At 42.6% G+C, this 26,644-nt stretch overlaps 1 protein-coding gene across 8 annotated transcripts in view; it reads right to left on the bottom strand.

The window, feature by feature from the left end:
* The window catches only part of Erc1 (ELKS/RAB6-interacting/CAST family member 1), a 286,731-nt gene that overhangs the window by 9,636 nt on the left and 250,451 nt on the right, over positions 1-26,644 (bottom strand). For 5 of the 8 annotated variants that reach the window (XM_032905794.1, XM_032905787.1, XM_032905789.1 and 2 more), the window contains one exon: positions 11,684-11,872. In XM_032905794.1, coding sequence (XP_032761685.1) covers positions 11,684-11,872 — 189 coding nt within the window. Of the gene's footprint in view, positions 1-11,683; positions 11,873-26,644 lie in introns of those variants that run through there. The other 3 variants (XM_032905791.1, XM_032905793.1, XM_032905792.1) reach the window with 2 other exon arrangements.

Genomic DNA, 26,644 nt, shown 5'->3' with positions numbered 1-26,644 from the left:
TCACGGTGTTGTGCAGTCACAGTGATGCTCACAGTCACAGTGATGCGCAGTCACAGTGATGCAGTCACAGTGATGCAGTCACAGTGATGCGTAGTTTGCTATGTGAAGTACAGCGGAAGAGGTGCCTTGGTCTCTAACACAGAGCTGATGTCACAGACAGGAGGCTCGGTAAATAAATGGAGCAGACAGAGAAGGGGGTTCTACAACTTTCCACCAAACACAGGCACTGTTGGGAAGGACTGGCTATAGGGTTGGTCAGCCTCAGTGCTGAGTAACTCAGAGATCAGCCAACATGGATGGTACGATGATAAGAAACGTAAGTGGATGCACGGAGCAAGAGAGAACAGCTGTGGTGAATTGGCTGCCTTGTGAGTACTGCCCAGGACATCTGCTCAGTGTACGCTATGACTAAAGAACAGAACCTGTATGTCTGCCTACAGACAAGACACAATACAACCGAGAGCCACTAGAGACCCAAATGTAAGACATTCTTAAAAGAGAAAAGTTGAGTATTCTATAGATTTGGCTCCATTTCAAGGTAAAATGCTGTGAGGTCAAAGAGAGGCTTTCTGATAGGTATGAAAGGCATGCCCAGAGAGCTCTCCCAATAAAATCAGTAAATGGCTGGCATGACTCAGCTAATGAAGTCCCTTTTCCAGATGGTTTGGTGGTAAGCATAAAACTACACAGAAATGCTTAGTTTGCCTTAAGCAGACAAGAACTTGAGTATTTTAAAACAAAACAAAAACAAACAAACAAATAGCTAACTCTCAGGATACCAGCTTTGAAGTCAGACCTGTAAAATTGATGAGGGTGGTGCCCTGGAAGCAAAGGGTCAAGTAGAAGCGGCTCCTCTCTTGGCTAGACTTCCTACAGCTCCATAACCCAAACTGGCAGCAGTTTAGGACTTATGGAGACACAAAGTGAGCTTCCCAGTTTCAGTGTATCAAACATATGGAATAAACTGCAATGTATTTTACGGCTTTGCCTTTCTGAACAGACCATAAAGCGTAGCAGATTGGAGGGACCAAAGAGCACAGTGATTTCTCAGTCAGTAAGCTATTTCCTACAGGCATCTGGTCACTGTTTTCACACTGTAGAATTTACTAGCATTGGTGCCAAGGAAAGCTTCCCCACAGGTTAAAAATGACATGCTTTCCCTCCCCCAACAGTACTGGCTTATGCACTGAGAAAGGAACTTCTGCCTTCTCTTCCCTCAGACAGAAACAGCAAAGCAGGTCATGCTTTGAACCATGAAAATCATGTAATTCCAGTATTATCCCCAACATTTTTATTCTTAGAACACAGTATTTGTTAATCATATACTGGATGAATGCTAGCTTTAATGTGACTGGGCTTTTCAAGGTTAGATTGCCATTGTTTTTATAATTTGTTTTCAAAAGTTGAGAAGAAATTAGGACCAGGGCTGTGGCCCAATGACAGCCCTGGGCCCTGGGTTACATTTAAAGGTTCATCTTCCCCCAAGCTAAACCTAAAACCAAAGAGCTCCTCTGTTACATCACTGAAAACACAGCAGTCCACAGTCCTGAGTAAAAGCAAACATTGAGGAGTCAAACTCTGGATCTCCATGTCTCTGTGTCTTTCCTGCCCTTCTCACCCCACCACAGCCAGGCAAACATCTAATCACAGGAATACTAAGCTTACACTTGTTGGAGTCAAAGCACAGTGACTGAAATTTCAACTCACAGCCTGGAGGGAGCAGGATGAACACTGGTTCTAGACTCCACGTTACAGGTAAGACGAAGGCCTGAAGAAGCATAGTGGAAGGGTGGTGCTAGACTGAGGAACGTACTCACTTCAGGAAACTTAGCATGCACCACCCAGAGGCCAGCCTGGGGTCAGAAGTCAGAGATACAGTTTCCAGATGCATGCACACTCTATCTGCAAGTGTTGCTAAGATACTAATTAATGTCTTAATCTCTACTTGTAACCAGACATGTCTAAAATGCTTTCCTGTCTAGGGCATTTGTCCCTATATGAGATAATCTGTGACCCTCTGTGATATTGTGCCACTAACAACTCCCAGGTCCATCTCTCTCCTAGGAGACTGTCTTGTTAGAGTGCTCTATCTGTTCTGAATGCAGAGAGACAGAGAACAGGAGGTTCACAGCAACGCTCATGACTAAGAAAGAGAAAACTGGGAAAAGAAGAAACTGAACAAAGTATCCACACTGCTTTGGCTGGTGCCTTGTGCACTAATTTTGAAGGGCCAAGAGAATGGGAATCACCTCCTATAGAGGAAGGTCCCTAGAACACTAGAGGAACGGTGGTATACTGTCACCTTCAAAGAGTAGGCCAGTCAGCCCTGGTGGCTCACTGAACAGAAGCACAGTTCCCAGGTAAGGGGTAGACAGTCACAAGGACATGTTGCCAAGCGTGGGATCTGCTTCATATGGACTTGCAGTGGCATGGTCTAAACAAACATGGTGGACTATCTAGAATTCTAAAAGTCTGTTTGTAAGTTGGTTCGGCAGTACCTTACATTTTCTTTCAATCATCTGCTAACTAGAATGAACTGAGACTTGCTCACCATTTTCAGAATGAAAGAAACCCTCCCTCCTGCTACAGGGATCTATCACAACAATAGCAGCATTCCAGGGAGCACAGAACCAGGCAGGGTGGCTGGCCAGTCCCATGTGTTTAGTTTGGCTTTCAGAAATAAAGAATGTCAAAAAGGAAAGGATAAAGAACACCGCCCCCCCCCCCACCGGCCCCAAAACCAAACAATGGCTTAGGAAATCTAATGCTGAAGCTGTCAGGAATAAGACCTTGTTGGGGCTGAGATTTAAGTGCAGAACCAGTGTGAGGCCCACTGCATGTCCAGCTGATGTCTCTGGCCAAGTGAAGGGAAGAGAGAAGGGAGCTTTGCAGCCACTGTGGCATGTGCACAACACACCTATTCCCAGGACTGCGCTTCCCAAACGTGTGGCTCCCATATTGGTGTCAGTGATAGGCGAAGACTCCTGTGATCACCTTGCTGATTTTTCTCCCTAATTTTTGAGCAAGCCCGACATATTAACTGAATGGTTACTCCTGGAGAAAGTGACAGGGTGATCTTTTAGTGGGGTACACACTGCTGGTCCAGGAAAACAGAATCATGGGCGGTGTATATTAATGACCAACCTTTGTTGTCAGGTGGGCTCATCTAAGTGGTCCCTTAATGAACACGGCCATTCATGGATGACCATGTCGGTGGTGAGACATAAGTGTCACACAGTGACAGAGAATGCCTGTGTCTGACTTGGCTGGCATGGAGATAGATGGCGGTAGGGTTGTTGTTACTAATTTTTGCATGTTGAAGGGAAGAAAGTATGGGATATGATCTGAAAGCTTCTTAAGGAAGGTTGGGGCTGAAAGAAAAATATTCACATAATCTCTTAAATCTCAGACTTTTGCAGTTTTGTCACAGGTCCAGAAAGGTAGAACAGAGATATTTCCAGTCTAATCTGGCTCAATGAAGACTTAAGGCTCTCCATGCTATGAGCACAGCTCCCCAAGAAGCATGATGAAGCCATGGTATTTAGACCTCCAACATCTCATGCAGCTTTGGCTAAACCCGAGAAGACAAAGCAAGCATGTGGAGAGCAGACAGCTTTCCTTCAAGGGAGCGAGACACGGAGAAGGTGTGCTCAGCCTTCACGAAAAAGTGCAGGAGGAATTCAGCTAAGCACAGGCAAGGGGAGAATGGGAAACCCTGGAATCCTTCTTCTGCATATAACCTGAGAAGGCCAATCCAAGTAAACCAGAGCTCAGAGAAGGCTGCACATGGCCCTGAGCATTGTCCCCAGTGTCTGAGGACCACTGCCTATGGCTGCATGGCATCACAAAGGACTTAAGGCAGAACACTAGAGTTCAACTGTCCTATAGGGAACAAGCGAAGGGGTGGCAAAGTTATAGCCCTCCTGATTACTCACTCTCCATGGCCTCCAGAAGAGCCCAAGGCTTGGGTGGTACACTCAGTCACAGTACCCTGAGACACACTCAGCCTGAGCTGGCACCGACTACACCGGCAGTACCATGACGAGAAGTCCTGCGTTTGAAAGTGTCAGTTTCTCCTGGAGTTGACCCTGAGAGTGAGTGATTATGTATGTATGTATGTATGTATGTATGTATGTATGTATGTATGTATGTATGTATGTATGTATGTATTTCCTAGGCTTCAAGGAGTAGCAGTGCCAATACCTGGACCAGAAGCCTCATTTGCCACCTGGCCTTCCCATCCTGGATGAGGCATTTTACCTCCTCGGCTTCAGCTGTCTGGGGACAGGCGCTCTTCAGATTCATTCCAGACATCATGATGCCTGACTAAGCAAAGCCCATGCCTGGGTTACCTTAGCAAATGAGAATCGAAGGATGAAGCCCAGCTGGAAGGCACAAGCTTTTTCTAGCTTGAGGAAGCTCATGAGAACTCTGCTGCACCTCCTCTGGGTCTCATCAGCAGGAGCTAGAGACTCCATACTTTATCTCCCCAAGATTTCCTCCTTCTGCTTGCTGCATTTTGAGTTTAATTCATGGGACACTTTCCTTAGGAATGAATGCTGATCGGATTGAATTTTGCTTCAGCCTTGCAGATGCAGAGTGATATCCCATGGACTCCAATGTATCAAATAGCAATGACATCAGAGCATCTGGAGACGAGGATGCTTTAACACCATGTGTACTACGATGACAAGACTAACCTTGTTTGCTGGGATCACTGGAGTGGGCACCATGCCTGGTCCATCACACGAGCTTAAAGTCACCATCACATCACATGCCTTTCTGCCAAGTCGGAAATAAAATCTGTCTGAATCTGACTTGCAGTCTGAGTTTGATTTGGAAAGTCAAGACTCAGTCCGATAACATTAAACCATTACTTTTCACTGATAAGGGCCCCAGGAACAATCTTACTCAGCAGACCTGATCTTCAGGGCTGACCGAGAGCATGTGCTAGGTTCAGCACTGTCTTCTGTGCCTGCAGCCTTTGCATTAAAGGCGGGCTGAGCAGTAGGACAGCTGTGCTGTGTGTCCCATCACTGTATCCACCCCCACTGTTCTGATTTCATTCATTAATGACGGTGTTATGGCTTTGTGACTATAATGACTCTTTCAGAAACGCCCTGCTAGCGTGTACCTCACTTGACTTTCTGGGTGGACGTAACCAGCAGCCCTAAGTCCTCTGGGAGAGTGCTGGCTAACTCATAGGTGTGAAGTTCTGCATTACCTTTAACCTTAGGGCAAAACCCCCAAGGCTTATTTGGAACGCAGATTCTAGAGTTTCCATAGCTGGTATGGTAGTCAGCTGAAACCCTGAACGAGTGGCCCAATAGCAGTTGGCCTCTGTAGTAGTCCAGTGCTTCTATGGACTGAGCTGTGTCCAGCTCATACTTACAAGCTGAAGCCTGAATCCCTAGAACCTAGGGCCTGTAGCAGTGTGGATGTGAAGACATCATGGATGCTCAGGTGCACAGGCTAGATCATTCGAGGACACAGTGAGAAGTCTAACACCAGAGAACCAAGGGACTCCAGAACCAACACCCTGAATCTTAGATTTCCAGCCCTCAGAGTGAAGAGAAGATACAGTTCTATGTGAGTCCCTTACACGGTGTATTTTAGCTGGAAGAAACCAATAGACTGCTGTATGTAAAGCCTTGGACTCCACCGGCCATTAATATCTTGTTCTAGCTCTCCATGTTAGGAGTGACAGTAAGTGTGATCTGGCCCCATCTTCTGACTCAGAATCAGAAGGCTTTCAGCACCTAACGGCAGTGGGCCCAACAGCAGTAGCTAGACTGTCTGCTAGGTGGCTGGTATGGAGGGTAACTCCAGAATAGTTGGGAGTTTTCAGACCAGGCAGGGGGCTGTCAGTATTTTCCTTGATGCAGTGGTGTTGGTAGTGGGGGCTGGGGTAGTTGGGTGGGCTTTTCGTTATGGGTGGTGGTCATATATATAGTGGGATATGGCAGCAATATCTGAATGTATACTGAAAACTGCTTGTGTATTCCGATCCCTTTTGGTTCTGTCCTGGGAAGTCAAGTTCCATTGGAGAAAGGTATACTCTTATTCATATTTCTATTTAAAGTATATACCAGTCCCCCCTTCCCCAGAGAACTGTGAAATACACACAGCCACTGTTACCTTCCTGTGTTCATGCAGGAGGCTGTGGCGTGCACCACTGTAGACAAACCTTTGGTAAATATCTAATATTCTGAGAGAGAACCAGGGGTAACTGATTCCAACAGCATGACTGGAAACTTTCATTTCCACAGGTTTGGGTTCTAGTGTCCAAAGCCAGCGTCCTGTCAGCTTTGAACCCCTCCTGTGTTGTCTACTTAGCTCTAGGCCAGAGTCCTCCTCTTCACAGCAATACCCAGGCACTCTCCTCTGCCCCTCAGCACTGGGATTATGGGTGCATGCCACTTTGCCTGGCTTTTAAATGTGGGCTCTGGTGTGTGTGGGTCAAACTCAAATCTTTATGCCTGTTGCACAAGCATTTTTATTAACTGAGCCATCTCTCCAGTTCCAATTTTTACTTTTTTTTTTTAAATAAGTTTTCATTGCCAGATATTTCAGCATCCAACTAGCAAGATATTCTGGAAGAAGAAAATGCCAGATTGTGAGACCAGAGCTGAGAAGAAAAGTGAATCTACCATACTGTGTATTTTTCATAAATGTGTCAAGACACACACAACATGCACACATTCCTGTGCTCAGTTCTGAGGCAAACACATTTATCTTCGGGGCTCTGCTATTCTCTGCTAGACGGCTGCTCTTGCCTTTTGCAGCCTCTCACGTGATGCTGCTCCCAATGCTTTGGACAAGACTTCAGCATTGGAGCTGAGAAAACAAGTTCAGACATCACAAAAAGAAGAAAAGCAGATCACAAACAGAGACTGGGAACCAGAACAAAGTCTGTCACCCACCAAGAGCCATTCTTCTTTCTCCTCTCCCTGCAGTTTCTCAGGCTCTGTCCCTGTCAGCTCCTGCGTCCCTTTGACTCACTTGGGTGGCACAGCAACCAGGCAAAGCCATCCAAGAGGCAAGAATGGAATGTCACGCCTATGGCCAGTGACTGATGAGCCCCAAGTGGCCCCGTGTTTAGTACTGCACTAGCATGGTCAGTCTTGAATCCACTTCTTTCAAAAGAGGGATGGATGCAAGTTACCCAGCAATTGGAGAGAACAAATGGAAAGACAATGCAATAAGACAAGGCCTGAGCTAAGTTTTGGAACAATATTTTCTGAAAAATGAAAATGGGACCAAGTGCTGGGAACAGGGATTAGACTCTGAGCTCAGTGACCCAAAGAGCAGCTGCCTGATACCAAATCACTCCAGTGTGGTTCGACCCGATGGAAAGTTACCATTTAGGGTGGAAAAAATTTTTGTTCTCTGTTTTTTAGTGGATTTTAGTGCTTTAATAGAACCTATCAGTTGAACTGCTTTAACACTTCAAAGGGAGGTTAGAGGTGAGGTGTGACATTTAAACAACAAAATACTGACATACAATATAATTTACAATCATACATATAATTTACAATCATGCATGCATACATGATTGCATACATGTAGGGCACACATGAATCTCAGGAGGATAGAAGACAAATTCAGGTGTCATCCCTCAGGAGCGTCTATCTTCTATGTACAGGGGACTGAACCTAGGGCCTCACAGATGCTAGGCACTGACCTATAGCTCCAGTTTAACCTTGTTGTTTTTGAGAAAGGGCCTCTCACTGGCCTGAAGCTTTCTGACTAGGCTGGAATCGCTTCCCAGCAAGCCCCGGGTTCTACTTGCCCCTTCTCCCCACAGCTGGGATTACAAAAGATGTGCCACAGCACCTTTCACTGTTAGTTATTTATTGAGACAGGGTTTCTCTGTGTAGCTTTGGCTGTCCTGGAACTTGTTCTATAGACCAGGCTGGCCTCAGTCTCATGAGATCTGCCTGCCTTTGCTTTCTGAGCACTGGTATTAAAGGTGTATGCCAACAATACTACCAGGGTTCAAAATTTTAAATTTATTTTCTATTTAAATGTTTTTGTATGTATGTATTTATGTATGTGTTTAAGTATGTGTAGGCATAATATTTTTGTACAGTGTATAAAATTTACCCTTGTGTTATTCAAATGCTGATTTCTTTGCCCTCATATCTTGTTTCAATCCAGATATGGCATTGTAATGCTTATACCAAGAATCTCCTGTCTCAAGTTTGTGTAAATGATTCTTATCATTTATCCTCTGCCTTGTCAATAAATGCTGATTACTCAATGGCTGAGCAGAAGAAAGAACAGGGTAGGACATCTACCAGCCAGAGGAAGGAGAGAGGGAGATTCAGATCGGCCAGGAGGATGGCAGAACTGGGGCTGTCAGGAAGTTGCCCAGAGAGATATGGAAACACAACTGAAGCCCAAAGAGCCAGACCAATAAGAAGCAAGTACATTGGGGTAGTGGCTGGGAGCCATATTAGTTTAGAGATTAAGGTAGAACTGCTCAGCTACTGAGGTGCAGTTTAAAATAAATCCTAGTTTTTCTGTATGGTTTTTGGGGTCTAAAATAAGGTAAAAAAAATACAACTGCTGGATTAACTTACTAATTATATTTACATTAAAAATGATTTTATATTTGGCACCCAATGTGGGGTGTGAAATGAATGTATGTATGTATACATGCATGCATGTATGTATGTAGTATCTATTATCTATCACCCATCTATCTGTCTATCATCTATCTATCTATCTATCTATCTATCTATCTATCTATCTATCTATCTATCATCTGTCTGTCCGTCCGTCTGTCTGTCTGTCTATCATCTATCTATCTGTGTGTCTGTGTCTGAATGTGGGCGTGTCAAAGTCTCTGATGGATACTCTCCGAAGTCCATCTTTACCTTGGTTGCCACTGCTTACACTGGGCTAACTGGCCCATTAGCTTCTGGGAATTTCCTGTCTCTGCCTCTTATCTCCTCTAGAAGCACTGGGATGTACTATAGCATCTAACTTTATGTGGGTGCCAGGAAGGCAAAGTCTGATCCTTACACTTTTTTTTTTCTTTTCTTTTTTTTTTTTTTCCGGGGCTGGGGATTAGAACCCAGGGCCTTGCGCTTCCTAGGCAAGCGCTCTACCACTGAGCCAAATCCCCAACCCCGATCCTTACACTTGTATGGCCAGTCCTTTATCCTCTGAATGACCTCAGCCTCACACTTGGCTTTTATACACAGGCTGTGGATCAAACTCAGATCCTCAGTACTTTAGCAATGACGATATCTGAGACTTAGAGCTTGTCTTATATTTTTGAGACAGAGTCTTATATTAGTTTCTTTTCTGTTGCTGTGATAATGGAAAGAAACTTGTGGGAGAAAGAACAAGAAGCTAAGAGCTCATAACCACAAGAATGATGCAGAGAGGGCAAACTGATGTAGGATGAGGCTGAATGAAACTTTCAAAGCCTATTCCTAGCTCTGTACATCCTCCAGTAAGGCTGCACTTTCTAAACCTTCTCAAAAAAGCATCACCAACAGGGGACCAAGTATTCAAGACCTGGAGCCTATGTGTTAAACATTCTCTTTTAAAACACCATAGAGAACATTTTATCAACTTCTATAGTTTTTGGAGTTTGAAATAGTTTACAAAAAAGTAATGTGATGTGGGCCTGGGGAGATGGCTGAGCAGTTAAAGTGCTTGTCCTTTAAGCAAGAGGACTAGAGTTTGGAAACTTGGAGTCCACATGAATGCTGTGCTTCCTTCCAGCTTGGTAAGGAGGCTCCCCTAGGCAAGCCTGCTAGCAATACTAGCCATGTAGGCCTGCTCTGGGTTTCATTAAGAAATTTTGTCTCAAACTAAGGCCTGAATACTTACATGCTCCCCAAAGCTTAAGAAGAATGTACTGACTTGTTTTCAAAATCTGCATTTTATGCAGTCTGTACAGAAATGAACAGGACTACATAGGACTGACTTTGAGGATGTTAGGGAAAGAAGCTTTGCAAGGGTGAAGGGCGGGTACAAAGGGAGGGGAGGATGAGTGGGACTGAAGTGCATCATGTAAGATTCACAAAGAACCAATAAAAAGTTAAAAAAAAAAAGCTTTGTATAACAGCCATAAATACATGCTTTGTGTGAGGATCAGAAGATTCTGGGAGCCTTCAAATGCTATCCTTCCTCATCACCCGCTGTGTGAGAATGGAGGTGCCCATTTTATACATGTAGACCACCACACACCTACTCCTTACCTGCTGTGGCTGCCCTGGAGGTCACAGACCTCCAACCTCCCCTTGCAATGCTCACCTCCAGTCCAAGCTTCAAGCTGCTGCTTTGACAGGGCCAGAAAGTTAGATAGGTTAAAGGGTGTGCCAACCAGATCCTAACTCTATTAAGAAAGACCAAGAAGAATCACACCCTTTAGTTATACTCCCCAGCAGTAGATATACAGGACGTATTTACAGTAAAGACCACGCCTCAGTGACCACACTGAGGAGTACGCAGAACATGCAGCAGGAGAGGACACTTCTGGGTACTACATTAACCTGAAATTCTGTGGTGAAACCAACCTTTACCTAAAAAATGAAAAGTGAGGCAATATATGTTTAATTCAGTACATATTTAGAAAATAATGTTATGTATGTTTTCTAGTGATTTGAAAATAAATAAAAAATTATAAATCAATTAAACATGATATTTGGGGCCTAAAAAGTCAGCTCAGTAGGTAAAGCACTGCTGTACCAGTCTGAGGATCTGATCCCCAGCGCCACGTAAAAAGCTGGGTATGTGTGGTCCATACATATACAGCCACCAAACTAGATAAGATGGATGAAGCAAAGAAGTGCAGGCTGACAGGAACCGGATGTTGATCTCTCCTGAGAGACACAGTCAGAATACAGCAAATACATAGGCGAATGCCAGCAGTAAGCCACTGAACTGAGATCCCCGGATCCAACGGATCCCCGTTGAAGGAATCAGAGAAAGGACTGAAAGATCTTGGAGGGGCTCGAGACCCCATATGAACAACAATGCCAACCAACCAGAGCTTCCAGGGACTAAGCCACTAGCCAAAGGCTATACATGGACTGACCCTGGGCTCTAACTGCATAGGTAGCAATGAATATCCTAGTAAGAGCACCAGTGGAAGGGGAAGCTTGGTCCTGCCAAGACTGAACCCCCAGTGAACGTGATTGTTGGGGGGTGGTGGTAATGGGGGGATGATGGGGAGGGAAAGCCCATATAGGGAAGGGGAAGGGGTTAGGGGAATGTTGGCCCGGAAGGGGAATAACAATCGAAATGTAAATAAGAAATACTCAAGTTAATAAAGATAAAAAAAAAGCTGGGTGTGGTTGTGTGTGCTTATAATTTCAGAGCTGGGAAGGGAGAGGCGGGAGGGAGAAGCTGGAGGATCCCCAAGGCTCACGATCAGTCAGTCAGTCAGTCAGTCAGTCAGTCAGTCAGTCAGTCAGTCAGTCTACCTAAACTAGTGAGCTCCAGGCCAGCAACAGACACTGAATGAAAAATAGGAAAGCCGAAAGCTTGTGAAGAATGACATGTGAGAATAATGTCTGGTCCATGTGTGTGTGTGCCCATGCACCCATGCACCCACGCACATGCATACACATACACAGTACCTGGAACCATGTCCTTATCCCCAGACGCTTCCCATCCAGACAGGGAAGTGTGCCTGGGCCACAGCTTAAACAAGACCTACCTGCTCCTGAGTCATCTTCTGCAGCTCATTCTCCCAAGCTGCCTGTTCACCATCTGCATTATAGGAAGCTGGTGGAGTGAGTCCACGGAGGATTAAGGGGTCTCGGTCATGGCAGAGGGCTGTCAGGTGTCCAATATACAACTTTAACTTGCTTCTATTTTGGTCAAGTTCTAAAAGGGGCTGGATGATCTGAGATAAGAAAAAAGGAAAGTCAAGGTTAATCTGAAATGAAAAGATTAAATATTCCATGTGCCCCCCGAACTAAGATGAAGCTCTCAGAACTACTGCAATTTTCATAATTATAGAGACAAACGGTTTCACAGTGTTGTTTTCCAGGAAGTTAGGAAGGACTACAGCTGAGCATATCAATACCATACGGAGAACTCTGCACTGAGGCAGGAGACTGAGACAGGACGTGTGTGTGTGTGTGTGTGTGTGTGTGTGTGTGTGTGTGTGTGTGTGTGTGTGTGTGCATTTTAAATTATGAATTATATTTTATATTATGTTGTATGTGTGCCTGCTGTAGCCTGTGTGGGAGTCAAAGGACAACCTGTGGGAGTCAATTATTTTCTTTCACTATGTGAGTTCTGGGGATTGAACTCAGGTCTTCAGACTCGGTGATATCTTTACTGCCAAGTCATTTTGCCAGTCCAGACTAGCTTGTTTGTACAGAGATGTTGTTTCTGATGTCCAAAGCCTCCAGTGACCCTATAAGTGCGCCGTGCACTTCTTTATGGGCAGATTTCGAGAGGCTGCTAGAGAAAACTGCTCATCTGAAAGCCTGGGCCACAAACTTCACATGGTCTTCTACCTCCTAGAATGGAAGAAAAATTCAGTCTCTGGAGAAGGTGCGTGTTGTTCTTGGCTTAGACACATGATGAGAAAACTCATTACTAAATCTGTCTCATCCTGGCTGAGTTCCCTTCATTCATTTCTCAGAGGGTATCTGATATTCTTTCTCTGCACAGTGACTAGTAGGTCTTTGCATAACATCAAGTACCTGACTCACAGCCAAGGCCCGAAATCCTCACTTGTAGCATTGGCTCTGTGTTTTTCTTAAGAGACCTGCTGTAAATTTCTCTCCTATCTGGTTCTTTCTGTCCTATCTGAATAACTATTCCCTGGATTCTCTTTGGGAGTATATTGACTGATGGATTCTGTTTCATGTTTCATGTGACAGCTCTGGGGACAAAACTCTGGCCAGGCATTGGCAGTGAGGTCACAGTCCAAGGATCAAAAAGAGCCAGTCCAAGTTTTGCATTCCAGTATGCGGCTAGGCCTTGACAGTTCCCAGGTCATACACCCCAGAAACTTGTACCTGCTGCATGCCACTAGCCTGACATTTTTCTATTACCAAGACACCTGTATACTATCTCATGTATAAGGGATTAGATCATCTTCAAATAGAAAGAAACACCAACTTCTTTATGAATCCCACAATCTTTACCTCAAGTTTAGGATAATATAAAACAAAAGTGGGATCTGGATAGACAAATTACAGAAAAATCAGTCAGTTTGGCATTACTCTAATTTACACAGACACAGACACACAGACACACAGACATACACAGACACACACGGACAGACATAGACAAATAGACAGACAGACATACAGACAGACAGGCAGACAGACAGACACACACACACACACACACACACACACACACACACAGGTCAGCAGGTGTGGTAACAGTTCTGTAAGAGCATTTTCTATATATGAGAGACAGATCAAACGATCCAATCAAAGAAGGAAAAGGTGTTGAATCAAAGCAGATGGTTACAAAGTGAAGGATTCGGACAGTTCTTTACAAACAACACTAACTCCTCAGAAAAGACTGTTTCATTTCTGAGCCCTGATGCATACTCACCATGGAAAGAGTAAACATTACGAGAGGCTGGCACGGTGGTGTACTACTGCCAATACCAGCGCTCGGGAGTCTAAAGGAGGAAGATCTTGAGTCTTTGCTAGTCAGTCTTATGTCAGTTTGACACAAGATTAAGGAGGGAACCTTAGTTGAGAAGATGCCTCCATAAGAAGTGGTTGGAGAGCACTTTCTCAATTAATGATTGGTGGAAGAGGGCCATTCCATTGTCATCCTTCCTGGGTTCTCTTTTATTTTTTCATGGTACATCAGTGATATTGCATATAATTTCTACTGCTTCAGTGAACCTTTTGCATATTTGTTTGGGGCAGGTCTGCTGACCTCACTTGTGGCCCAGGCTAAGCAGGGTCTTCAGAGACGCCAGGAGAAACCAAGCAGAGGCTATGCTGGGGCCATATAGTTCCACAAAGGCATCCTTTCCCTGGAGCTCAGTTGAGTCACCACAGAATGGAAAACACCAGTCAATCTTAGTTTAGAATCAACAGATAACGCAATCACTGGGCACGGAATTTAGCATCCTAAATTCACCAACTATTCTGTTAGACGTTTTCTGGTGGCAGATCCTGGTGGCTTACACCTTGTCTGCCTTGCTCCTACCGTCCAAAAGAAGTCCCCTCCGCCTGTCTTCCCTCCTCCTCTCCCCCTGGGTTTGCTAAGAAAGCAAGCTGAGCAAGCCATGGGTCCATAAACAGGTGGGCAGTGCCTCTTGGTGCTTCTCCATCAGCTTCTGCCCTGTTGGAGCTCCTATCCTGACTGACTTCAGTGACAGTAATGTGAAGTGTAAGCTGAGAAATCCTTTTCCTGCCCCAACTTATTTTGCTCACAGTGTTTTGTTGCGGCAATAGACAACCTAACAAAGACAGTGAGTTTGCAGCAGTGTGACCCTGTCTCAAAAATAAATGAATGCTTTTCCTGTCCTCCCTTCTACTTTTACATCCCTATTCCCCATGCCACTTGAGTTCATACCCAAGGAAAAACATGATGATACATACACGTACACAATATAATATACACATGTATATATACATATATAGTCATATATGCTATATAATTTAAATAGGACAAAACTTAAAAATGACCTTCTGGTCATAACAAATATACCCTGAAACGTTCATTTTTAAATTTTCTCCTATTTAAATGTGGGTGTTTTCACCATTCCATGGTTACCTAATTTTATAGAGTGTGTCTATGTGTGGTGCTGGTAATTGAACCTAGGGATCATACATATTAGGGAAGTGCCCTATCACTGGGCTAGGTTCTTAGTTTTTAATATAAAATTTGGGAAAGGGCCTTGCTATGATAAATAAGTTGGCCACGAACTTGTGGTCTCCCCGCTTCAGCCTCAGAAGTAGCTGTGATAATGTTTGTATAACTAGACCCATTTCTGTAGTTACAAACATTAAGGAAAATAAGTTACAACAGGAGAAAAAATTTCATTCTAGCTGTGAGTTGTTTCTTCATAAGAGGATTTGTTATAACAGATTCTGTAGCTAACTGGCTTCAGGGGCCAGCGTTTGACTGCACTAGGACGGTGATTAGAAGGTGTTTGCTTTAACTTCATTTCTATTTAGCTAAGATAACTAGTGAGTTTTAAAAGACTGAGAAACTATTTTTCAGAGTAGAGAGTGAAGGAAGATTCTACAATACTCTATGTGTATGGTTCATTACCTATGAGTTCTAAACATACAGGTCACTTGACACTTCAATACCAGGATAGAACAAACAGAAACACTTCCTACTCCATCACACCCATCCAATTATGACAGCCTATTTTTTCTCTTCTTACTCTACTCCTGGGGATATTTGTTTGTTTGGCTTGCTTTATCTTGAGATAGGGACTTCTTCTGAAGGCAAGTTGAAGAGATGCCATGCAGGATCCACAAATATCGTCATCTGTCCATACACAGCTTCAGTACATTATGATCCTGGAAGCTGAAGGTGTGATCCCCCTGCTTCATCTTCTTGAAGCTGGGATTATAGGTCAGAACCACTACACCTGGTTCTCCTGATCTAAGTGTAGGTTAGTTGGTTATAACACTCTGAGAAGTTATCCATGTCCTTATCACAAAGATCAGATGAAAAGGTGCTAAAAATTATTTAGAAACAAAAGTATTTGCTCTTGGGGAGCTAAAATCCCGTTGTTTGCAAGATGTTTTTTTAAAAGATACATTTATTTCTTTGTGTGTCTGTGTCATGGCGAGCATGCACAGGCCAGAGGACAACTTGAGTGGATTGGCCCTGGGAACTGAACTTCCATCAGCAGGCTTGGGGGAAAGTGCCTTTACCTGCTGAACGATTTCTGCTTTCAGAAAACTGATACTTGGTGCCCAGTACCCATTTTAGGTAGTTTACAACTGCCTGTAATTCCAACTCAGTGGACCTGATGTCCTCTCCTGGCCACCACCAGAAGAGACACCTGTAAAACACACACACACACACACACACACACACACACACACACACACACACACACACCCTTTAAAAGTTCCTATACATGTGTCAGATACTCTCAGTCTTCCTAGAAAATTAGTTTTCCATCTACCAAGAGTCTTCTGTAGGTGCTTACAATTCTGAATCAGCCCTGTGTTCTTTTTTACTGGCTGACATCTTCAGAGGCAGATTTGAGATTTGCTGTTCACACATTAACTGTATAAATATTAGTAGGTAGTTTTGATTCTTTGTTGAGTTACTGCCCACTGCCTTTCAAAGTAGAATGTAGCAGGAAAGTCCCACTATTAATTGACTGACTAATGTTCACCTGTCTTACTGGCATTCTCTAATAGAGGCCTAGCAGAGAGAGGGGGAGGCCGCAGAAAATCGTTTACCACTTCTACATTTCTTCTAATTGAGAAGAAATTTTAGTTGAATATTTTAGTTGACCAGGGAGAGCAAAGACAGAGTGTTCAATTCTTTGCAAAGTTGTCAAGCTAAATATTACATTCTCACTTAAAGCACCTCATTTATGAAAGAGTTCTTTAAAAATATAGAAAAACTCTACAGTATTTTTATTATATCAATCAGGTATACTGCCTATCAAGTCATAATTAATTAAAAGAAAAAATTAATTCAGTTTAGCACTTTGTGAATGTCCTGAGTGGAATGTTGTATTCTAACCAATGGGAAGACGTAGTTCTACTGTATATTAAAAGGACTTATGAAATTAAGTAAGCGATGTTTTGGGTATATATAATAGTTGAATTGTATAATAAATTTATTCTTGTTTTAGCCTTTAATTTTGAAACTGATGGCGAGAATCCTTGAATTGCTAAATAAATTATTTGCCTTGGTTGAGATTTAGTCTGACTTAGTCTTCAAATATGTTTATGAAATCTAAGCTTTTTGTTTTAGTCCACTGGGATGTAGCCTTTGAAACAATGAGCCTTGCTGTCTGAAGGACAAGCCAAATGGTGACTAGATTCCCACACATGTTTGGTGTAATAGTCACCCTAGCTAATCCTACCAGAAAACAAGAGGAGGTAGAGTAACTCACTTCACTCATCTTTCACAAGAAATATATTGGATAGATTATGCCAGCAAGTTCTAGACTGCACTAGGCCAGCTGGAAGGATAGAACGGCCATGTTCATTTAAAGTATGCCAATAAACACCTAACACTTCAAAAACAAAAACAAGGAGTAAAGGCTAAGGCAGAAGTGGTTAAAGCAAGAGCATCCAGAGCTGAGCCCCGCCCTCCTCTCACAGCTCTCTCCATCTGTCTGGCCAGCTCTCTCGGATTACACTGTGACCATTATGCATATATTTTCCACAACACATTAAAAACATCTCCCAGGAACACTTAGGTTATGAGATAAATCCTTTGTTTCAACTTGACAGCTTACTCATAAAAGAAGAGAAATTCCTAAAATGTTACCCATATTACGGTGTTGACAAAGGACTCAGGGTTTTGGCTCTGTACTACACAGGATCTGCATCCTCGGGATCTTTGGGATGATCTCTTATCACCACATTAATTAACAAGAGATACCTGACCATTGCCATCTGTTTAATAAAGTTTTTGGACCAGAAAGTCACTGGGCCTGTCACCCTCTCTGCAGAGAGGGGAGATGAGGGGGGGACACTGAGCATGCAGGGAAAAATAGTGCAAATCCCTTGGGTAAAGATGGACAAATGTGTGAGCAAAAAAAAAAATCTTTTTTTTTTTGAGAAACCTCTTACTATGTAGCTCTGTCTGTCTTGGAACTCACTATGTAGACCAGACTGTCCTCAGATCCACTTGTCTTTACTTCCTAAGTACTGGGATTAAAGGCGTGTGCCACCACACCCAGTGATTAGAAATCTTATCACTAATAAATACCTGGCTCTAAAAGGAGAAACGTCTCTGAAGATCTAGGATATAAGGGCTGGTTAAAATGTAAGCTTGCCTATGAAAGCTGCAAAAGATTTTAAAGTATGAAGAACTATGGTGATCCTTTATGAAGATAAATCATTATTTTTTCTTAGTTTTATATAGTTTAGAATTTTGCTGTGAGCTTTCCCCCAAGACAGCATCATCACTGCAGAAAGGGAGCCAAATGTACCCTATTTCCTGACGCTGGACTCAACCTGGACAGGAGGTGGGGATGTGGTTAGGATGTAATCATGCATCCTCACCACACAGCCACTTCCTGCATCTGGTTATTTCCTGCATGCAGTTTAAAGTGATGGCACCTACTGAGGTAAAGTGCTTTACCTACTGAGTCATCTCACCAGCTTTAACCCACTTCACAGTAGCAGTTTACCCAGATTCTTTTCTCAGAAAGAATACGTTTGGCTCTGTGAAACTCACTGGGGCAGTTAATGTTGAACGCCAAGCTGAAAAGATCTACAGTCACTGGGAGGCAGCCTCTGGGCACACCTGTACGGATTATCTAGCTTGGTCTGCTCGTGTCTCTGAGCGGTTATCTTGGTGGTTAGGTTAACTGAGGTGGGAAGTCGCACCATCAGTATGGGCAGCACTTATCCTTGGGCTCATGTCCTTGACTGCGTCAAAAGGAGAAAGCTGGGAAACATGAACACGCGCACTGTTCACTGCGTCCTGAGCGCGCATGTCAACGAGAAGCTTCCGGCTTCTGAACCAGGCCTGACTCAGAGCTGTGAGTTTTCCTTCTTTAAGTTGCTTGGTCAGGTATTTTATCACAGCAGCAACAACTAACCAGATCCCTTGTAGTCTAAAAGTTCCAAATGACCTGCTCAAATATGTGCACTGTACCACTCTGCAGCACTCTTGGTCTTTCTTAAAAGAGCCTCATGTAATCCAAGCTGGCTTTGAATTTACTATGTACCTGAAGATGGCCTTGAACTTGTAGAATTTACTTCTGACTCCCAAAAATTGAGATTTCAGGCATGTCCTATTAAACTTACAATTACTTACTATTACTTTTTATTAAAGTTGAGCAATTCTTTAAAAATATTATTTGGAAACCCAAAATGATCCCTGGCCTGGTGTCACATGACCCAGGTGGGCAAGGCAAGCCTGAAATGACCCCGATCAGGTACCAAGGATCACCCAGGCCTAGATCACCCCAACATCTACACCATCTATGAGCTGCTCAAGTGCATGAAGGGGCTGGTCCTACAGATCCAAAGCTGCAGGATCCCCATGACACAGAGGAGTCCCAGTGAGATCCAGTACTGATAGAGTAGTGGAAGCCGAGGCCTCGAACCAGAGCAGTGACCCACTACAATGAACATAGGTAAAGAAGTGTAGACAAAAGGTATGCTGTGAGACACACCGTGACATAATACACAAATATGTGACAGCTTCCACAATAGGAAGTTGCAAAGGTGGAGAGTTGGTACAAAGGGACAGGGCGATGAGGGGAGGATTGGGGTGCATGATGTGAAGTTCATAAAAAAAATCATAAAAGTTTATTCATAGTCTCATTCATATCCCCCCCACCCCATGCACTAGGTGATGAATGTGGAGTTTAGAGAACAACTTGCAGGAATCTGTTCTCTTTTTATAGCATGGTGGACGGTAAACTCAGGCCCTTAGGCTTGGCAGCAACACTCATTATCCTCTGTGCTGTCCTGGCTGCCTTGTGGGTTTCAGCAGCTATGTGCTTTAAGAGATTCTATGGCTGATGGGAGATAGCAAATTCTGCTTGTGTCATCCACAGGGTCAAGCCTCTCTGCCTTGTCCATTTTACCAAGCATTGGATCTGATAGGCTTCTGTCACATGTCCAGCTATTAAACCATTAGACATCCCAAATATGCATAATTCCAAAGAATATGGCAAAGCCATTCTAAGGAGAGCATCTTGAGTTCAGTGTTATGCAAGTGGCATACATGAAGGGTTTCAACTTCTCCTGGCTTAGTTAATATGCTGTCTTACCACTCATACATTTCTGTGAACGAGGACTAAGCGTCAGTTTTGTGTGTTACTAAAGCACACACACTCACTACCAGCACGGGGACTAGAGTGTGAGTGGCTGAGGCCGGGCTGTTCTCCACACAAGTCTGCTGTGTGCTGGCACGTCTTAGAGTCGAGACAACTTGGAGCTCTAGTAAAGCACAGGTGTTTGCTTGGCTGTTTAACCTGTGTGTTCCATGTCAATCACTACACTCATGACATTTTATTAGCTATCCTGGAGTTAAATGAGCTTAGGTGACGCTTTGTAACCTATGAGTTTAAGAAAGAACTGACTTGGATTGGTGTGGTCATTTACACCTGTAATCCTAGCACTCAGCGCACTGAGACTAAACCTAAGCCTGCCAAGAGTCTGAGGCCGGCCTGGTCTACAAATTAAGACCTGGTCACAAAACAAAGAAAACGGACAGAACAGAGATTCACTTACTTTGGACATTGCTATAGCAACAGCTGATGTGAAATCCAGCAACTCACAGCCTGTTTAACACAAATAATAGTAGTGTGTGTCTATCTGTTTGTCTCTCCAGAGTCTCACTATGTTGTCTAGGGTAGCCTTGAACTTGTAATCTTCCTGTCTCAAACTCCTAAGTGCTAGAATTCTAGGTCAGAAGCAGGCAAAGCCCTTGCTTGGTGACATCATGCACTAATCACTGGGTATCCAGTTTCAGAGGCTACCCTCTGACATGGGGGTTGGAGGTGGGGAGGGAAGGAGGAAGAGAGAAAGGTATGGGGATGGGAAGGAGAGAGACAGAATACAAAGGTGTGTAAGGTGCTGTGTGTGTCACTTAGGTTATATGCTAAAACCTCCAGTTCTTTGTGAAACAGTGCGGAGAGGCTAAGCAATGTAATGCTGTTTCAGAAGAGCAGCTCAAGTTTTGGACACAGATGGACTGGTTGAATTCTAGAACTGGCCATACTCTAGTGGAGAGGCCTACAACACTGGCAAAGAGAGTCTCTGCTTTGTTAGCGTCTCCAATAATCGCCAGCAAGGGGTCATTATCTATACAATGGGAACGTTCACGCTGTTCTGTGAGGACTCAAGTACATGTAAAATAAACCCCAGTGCTAGGCTGCACCAGGGACGGGAGAGGAAACAGAGGAAACCAGAAACTGGAAAATTAACAGTTTGTGGACCACATCTAGCACTGCTGCCTGCTTCTGTATGGTTCTGAGTTAAGGATGCTTTGTACATTTTTCTCTTTTGGAGACAGGGTTTTCCTTTCTATGTAGCCCAGGTTGACTTCAAACTCATAAGCCTTGTAAATGCTGGGATTATAGACTTGTGGTCTTTTTCTTTTGCCATTTCCAGTTCTCAAAAAGAAAAATCTAAAGAATATTTGTGATACACAGAAACTATATAAAAGCTAATTTTAGAGTCCATCAAGTTTTATTAATTTATAGCCACACTCAATTGTTTATGTGTTGTTTATGACTGCTTTCAACACTATGACAGAGAAAACAAATATTCTGACAGATAACATGGGATTTGTAAAGCATTTACTATTTAGAAACTTTAGAAAATATTTGTAAATTCATAGGCTGGAGAGGCAGGTCAATGACAAGGAGCCCTGGCTGCCCTTCCAGAGGTCCCTGTTTCAATTCCTAGCACCAACATAGCATCTCACAACTATCTAACTCCAGTCTCAATGGATTTGAGATTCTTCCAGTCTCTGTGGATATGCAGTGCACAAATACATATGCAGACAAAACACCCATACACATAAAAACAAAAATGTCTTAAGAAAATTGCAAATCCTTATAACAGTTCAACCTTAGATAACTAAGAAACTAACATTAGAGAAGAAATTCTTATAACTTCTCAATTAACTAACAATTAATTATTTAAAAAAATCTATTGACAACAGGTATTTATTACCGTTATCGCAGTAATAGTGACTCCATGAGGACTTAGATTTGGCAACATCATAAAAAGAAATGTCTGAAGTACAATCCTTACTGATGCTTATTATGATTCAGCTGAAATATCAAGAAGAACAGTAATGAGCTTGTAAGGTAAAACTTAAAGTCACTGAACACAGGAATTGAGAAAGATGATGGGCCTATCTTCCTTCCTCATGGAGTGGAAGGATTAATACAGTACAAATGATCTTACCAAAGGCAACCTACAGATGTAGTGCCATCCCCATCGAAATTCTAACCCAAGTCTTCATAGACCTTGAAAGGGTAATTTTAGCTTCATATGAAAACACAAAACCCAGGATAGCTAAAACAATTCTGAATAATAAAGGAACCACTGGGGACATTGTCATCCCCGATTTCAAGGTATATGACAGAGCTATAGTTCTAAAAACAGAGTGGTACTGGCACAAATTAGACATGTTAATAGAATTGAACAGAAGACCCAGACAGAAATCCACACATATAGACACCTAAGTTTTTGTTTTTAAATAACGAGGCCACAAATACACACTGGCAAAAAGATAGGATCTTCAACAAATAGTATTGGTCAACCTGGATGGCTGCATGTAAAAGAATTCAAATAGATCCACACTTACCACTCTGCACAAAACTCAATTCCAATGGATCAATGACCTCGATTTAAAACTAGACACATCACCTGACTGAAGATAATGTTGGGGAATAGCCTTGAACTCATTGGCACAGGAAAAGACTATCTGAACAGAACACCAATAGTGCTGGCACTAAGATCAACAATGAATAAATGGGACTTCATGGAACTGAGAAGCTTCTAGAAGGCAAAGAACACGTCGATCAGACATGTAGGCAGCCTACAGAATGGATTTTTAAAAAACAAAACAAAACTAACTCTACATCCTAGAGGACTAATATCCAAAATATATAAAGAACTACACAAACAAACAAAAAAACTAGGTATCAAAAAAATAATCCAATGTAAAAATGGGCTACAGATCTAAACAGAGAACTCTGAAATGATGAAATTCAAGTGGCCAAAAAACACTTAAAGAAATGGTCTTAGCCATTCTGAATGGTGTGAGGTGGAATGTCAGGGCCGTTTTGATTTGAATTTCCCTGATGACTAAGGATGTTGAACATTTCTTTAGGTGCTTTATGGCCATTTGATATTCCTCAGTTGAGAATTCTTAGTTTAGCTCTGTACCCAATTTTTAAATGGGGTTATTTGAGTTTCTGGTGTCTAACTTCTTGAGTTCTTTGTATATATTGGATATTAACCCTCTATTGGATGTAGGATTGGTAAAGATCTTTCACCAATCTGTTGGTTGCCATTTTGTCCTAATGACAGTGTCCTTTGCCTTACAGAAGCGTTGCAATTTTATGAGGTCCCTTTTGTCTATTGTGGATCTTAGAGGATAAGACATTGGTATTCTGTTCAGGAAATTTTTCCCTGTGTCCAGGCTCTTCTCCATTTTCTCTTCTATTAGTTTGAGTGTATTTGGTTTTATGTGGAGGTCCTTGATCCACTTGGACTTGAGCTTTGTTCAGGGCGATAAGAATGGATGGATTTGCATTCTTCTACATGCTGACCTCTGGTTGAACCAGCACCATTTGTTGAAAATGCTGTCCTTTTTCCACTGGATGGTTTTAACTCCTTTGTCAAAGATCAAGTGACCATAGGTGTGTGGGTTCATTTCTGGGTCTTCAACTCTATTCCATTGATCTCTCCCTGCCTCTGTACCAATACCATACAGTTTTTTATCACTATTGCTCTGTAATACTGCGTGAGGTCAGGGATAGTGATTCCTCCAGAAGTTCTTTTATTGTTGAGGATAGTTTTTGCTATTCTGGGTTTTTTGTTATTCCAAATGAATTTGCAAATTGCTCTTTTTAACTCTATGAAGAATTGAGTTGGAATTTTGATGAGGATTGCATTGAATTTGTAGATTGCTTTTTGCAAAATGGCCATTTTTACCATATTAATCCTGCCAATCCATGAGCATGGGAGATCTTTCCATCTTCTGAGATCTTCTTCAATTTCTTTCTTCAGAGACTTGACATTTTTGTCATACAGATCTTTCACTTGTTGGTTAGAGTCACACCAAGGTATTTTATGTTGTTTGTGACTATTGTGAAGGGTATAATTTTCCTAATTTCTTTCTCATCCTATTTATCCTTTGAGTAGAGGAAGGCTACTGATTTGTTGGAGCTGATTTTATACCCCGACACTCTGCTGAAGGTGTCTATTAGGTTTAGTAGTTCTCTGGTGGAGTTTTGGGGGTTACTTAAGTATACTATCATATCATCTGCAAATAGTGATATTTTGATTTCTTCCTTTCCCATTTGTATCCCTTTGACCTCCTTTTGTTGTTTAATTGCTCTGGCTAGGACCTCGAGTACTATATTGAGTAGGTAGGGAGAGAGTGGGCAGTCTTGTCTAGTCCCTGATTTTAGTGGGATTGCTTTAAGTTTCTCTTCATTTAGTTTGATATTGGCTACTGGTTTGCTGTATATGGCTTTTACTATGTTTAGGTATGGGCTGTAGATAATTGCAGTCCCCAGTGATATTTTGATTCCACTCCATTAGAGATCCACGTAAGAAGAAGTATCCCAGAAAACAAAGATAATACCTGTTTACTGGGGCTGGACAGAAAGTTCAGTGGTTAAGAGCACCTGCTGCTTTTCCAGAGAACCTGAGTTCAGTTTCTAGCACCTACATAGAGGCTCACAACTCTCTTTAGCTCCAATTCTAGAGCAGGCATCTGATACCTTCTACCCTCCTTTGGCACAGGGCACATACAATGTATACATACAGGCAAAATGCTGACAGTTAAAAGAAAAAAATAAATATATTTTAAAATAAATTAATGTTTAGTGCTGTCTTACGTTACCAAATTTTGGTATGTGTTGTACAGCAAAGAAAATGGCTACTGATGTATAGCACTATGGATGGTGAACTCTTGTAGAAAAGGCATTAACCGTATTATGCCGTTTATGCTTCTATGCCTTTGCAAACACTATCCATGACTTGTGTAAGGTCATATTTGTCTAGCAGATGCCTACTGCTCCTTTAAGAGTTACCTCAAATATCATAGTCCAGTTTAACTATTGAGTCTCTACTGAGATTTTCCACGGCAATTTGTAAAATTTTTCTTGTAGAAAATCTTTTTTTGTAGTGTTTAATGGTCTTGAAACATTTATTTACTCCCCATGAACCTGGTATAGTTTATACAGAATATGACTAGGAACTATTTATGGATTAATTTTACTTCTCACTTCAATCAGTTTTAAACCAAAATAATGAAAGCTTTAGGCCACATATACTAGTTTAGGCCACATATACTAGTTGAATTCGTCTATGTTTAGCTGAGGACTCAGGTGAATGTGGTTTTAACTTGTTAAAACATGAAATACCATGCTAGACAGCCCGAGTCAATTCCAGGAGGACAAAACAATATGAATACTAGATTTTAAAATACTGACCAACCAACAAGATGACGAGCGAAGTAGAGATATTTTCATTTGATATCCAGAGTGCCAAATGCAAATCTGAGTAACTTATTTCACAGTCACAGGAACAGGAGCTAAATACCATTCTGTTTGCCAACTCCTCCTCATACCCAAAGTCTGTGATTCCAGTCTTGAAATCTAGGAATAGCCACAGTTGACCATCTTTCAATGGAGTCTTGTTAACAAGTGTTTTGCCTTAAAATCTGAATTTTCACTGAAAGAATGAGCCATCTGTTTTGAATATTTTCTAGACTAGGCCTCTATTTGTACACTGCTTTGATCTCCTGGCATAATGGGGAAGCGGTGATGCGGTCCAGCTCCACCTCAGTCAACTGCGCTCGTTTAATTCATCCCACAAACTCGGACTGCCAGGCCCGGCTGGAGACCTGGTCTCATCCTAGTGCTGGGAAAAGGGGATACATCACAGGGGAGAGGCTCTTTTGCTTTGGTTGATAAGATGGTTCTGTGTCCAAGAAAATGTTCATTTAACCACAAATACCTAAGAATCCTACCAGAGAGATGTATAAAAAATAACTGTGGGGAATCAAGGACAAGTTAACAGAAGTAGTGCCACAGAGCCCTGCTTAAAACTGTTGAAGGTCCAGATAAGACAGACGTCCACTAATAGCCCTCCATAGCATCACCTAAAAAACAATGTCACATGATAGCAAGTGCAGGCCTGTCTTTCGTAGCATCAAAGGGGCTGTACAGAATGATAACCTCAGGAGTTTAGTCCTGAACTTAATATGCAGTGTGTTAGGAAATGTATTAAATCTTGGACAGCTCACCCAGGGCGCTTACATACATGTGGTATCAGATTAGACAGCAACTTCTTAGGGTGTGGGGAGAAATAAGAGTATTGAAAACAGTGGTTACTCTTGCATAAAAGTAAGCAAAATACATGCAAACCTCGAGTGTGTGCGTGTGCGTGTGCGTGTGCGTGTGTATGGGGGGAGGTGTTGAATCCAGGGCCACTGAGACACATCACAAACTGCTCCTATTTTCATTCAGTAAGAACCTGTGAGTTTGGCAGGGCTCCATATTTTCAGATGACTGTGAAAACCAGGTAGGATGTGAAGGGTCTCATTGTACACAATGCTGAGGATAGCTGGCTGTTTAGGAAAGTGCCCGAATCATAAATAATATCAGGAAGAGTAGACAAGTGCTTCATTAGTTGGATACTCCTCATCATGATATGAACCCATGGATCTGAGTGCATACGCTTTAGTGATTCTTAAATGCTGTCATTTCTAACAAGTAAATCAAATGAGGGAAAGGACTCCCCCCCCCCAGTCACATAGA

Source organism: Rattus rattus, chromosome 6 (genome assembly GCF_011064425.1).
Source record: "Rattus rattus isolate New Zealand chromosome 6, Rrattus_CSIRO_v1, whole genome shotgun sequence".
Classification (NCBI taxonomy): domain Eukaryota; kingdom Metazoa; phylum Chordata; class Mammalia; order Rodentia; family Muridae; genus Rattus; species Rattus rattus.
Note: the sequence above shows the minus strand (reverse complement) of the source record. Positions and strands in the feature narration are given on the sequence as shown.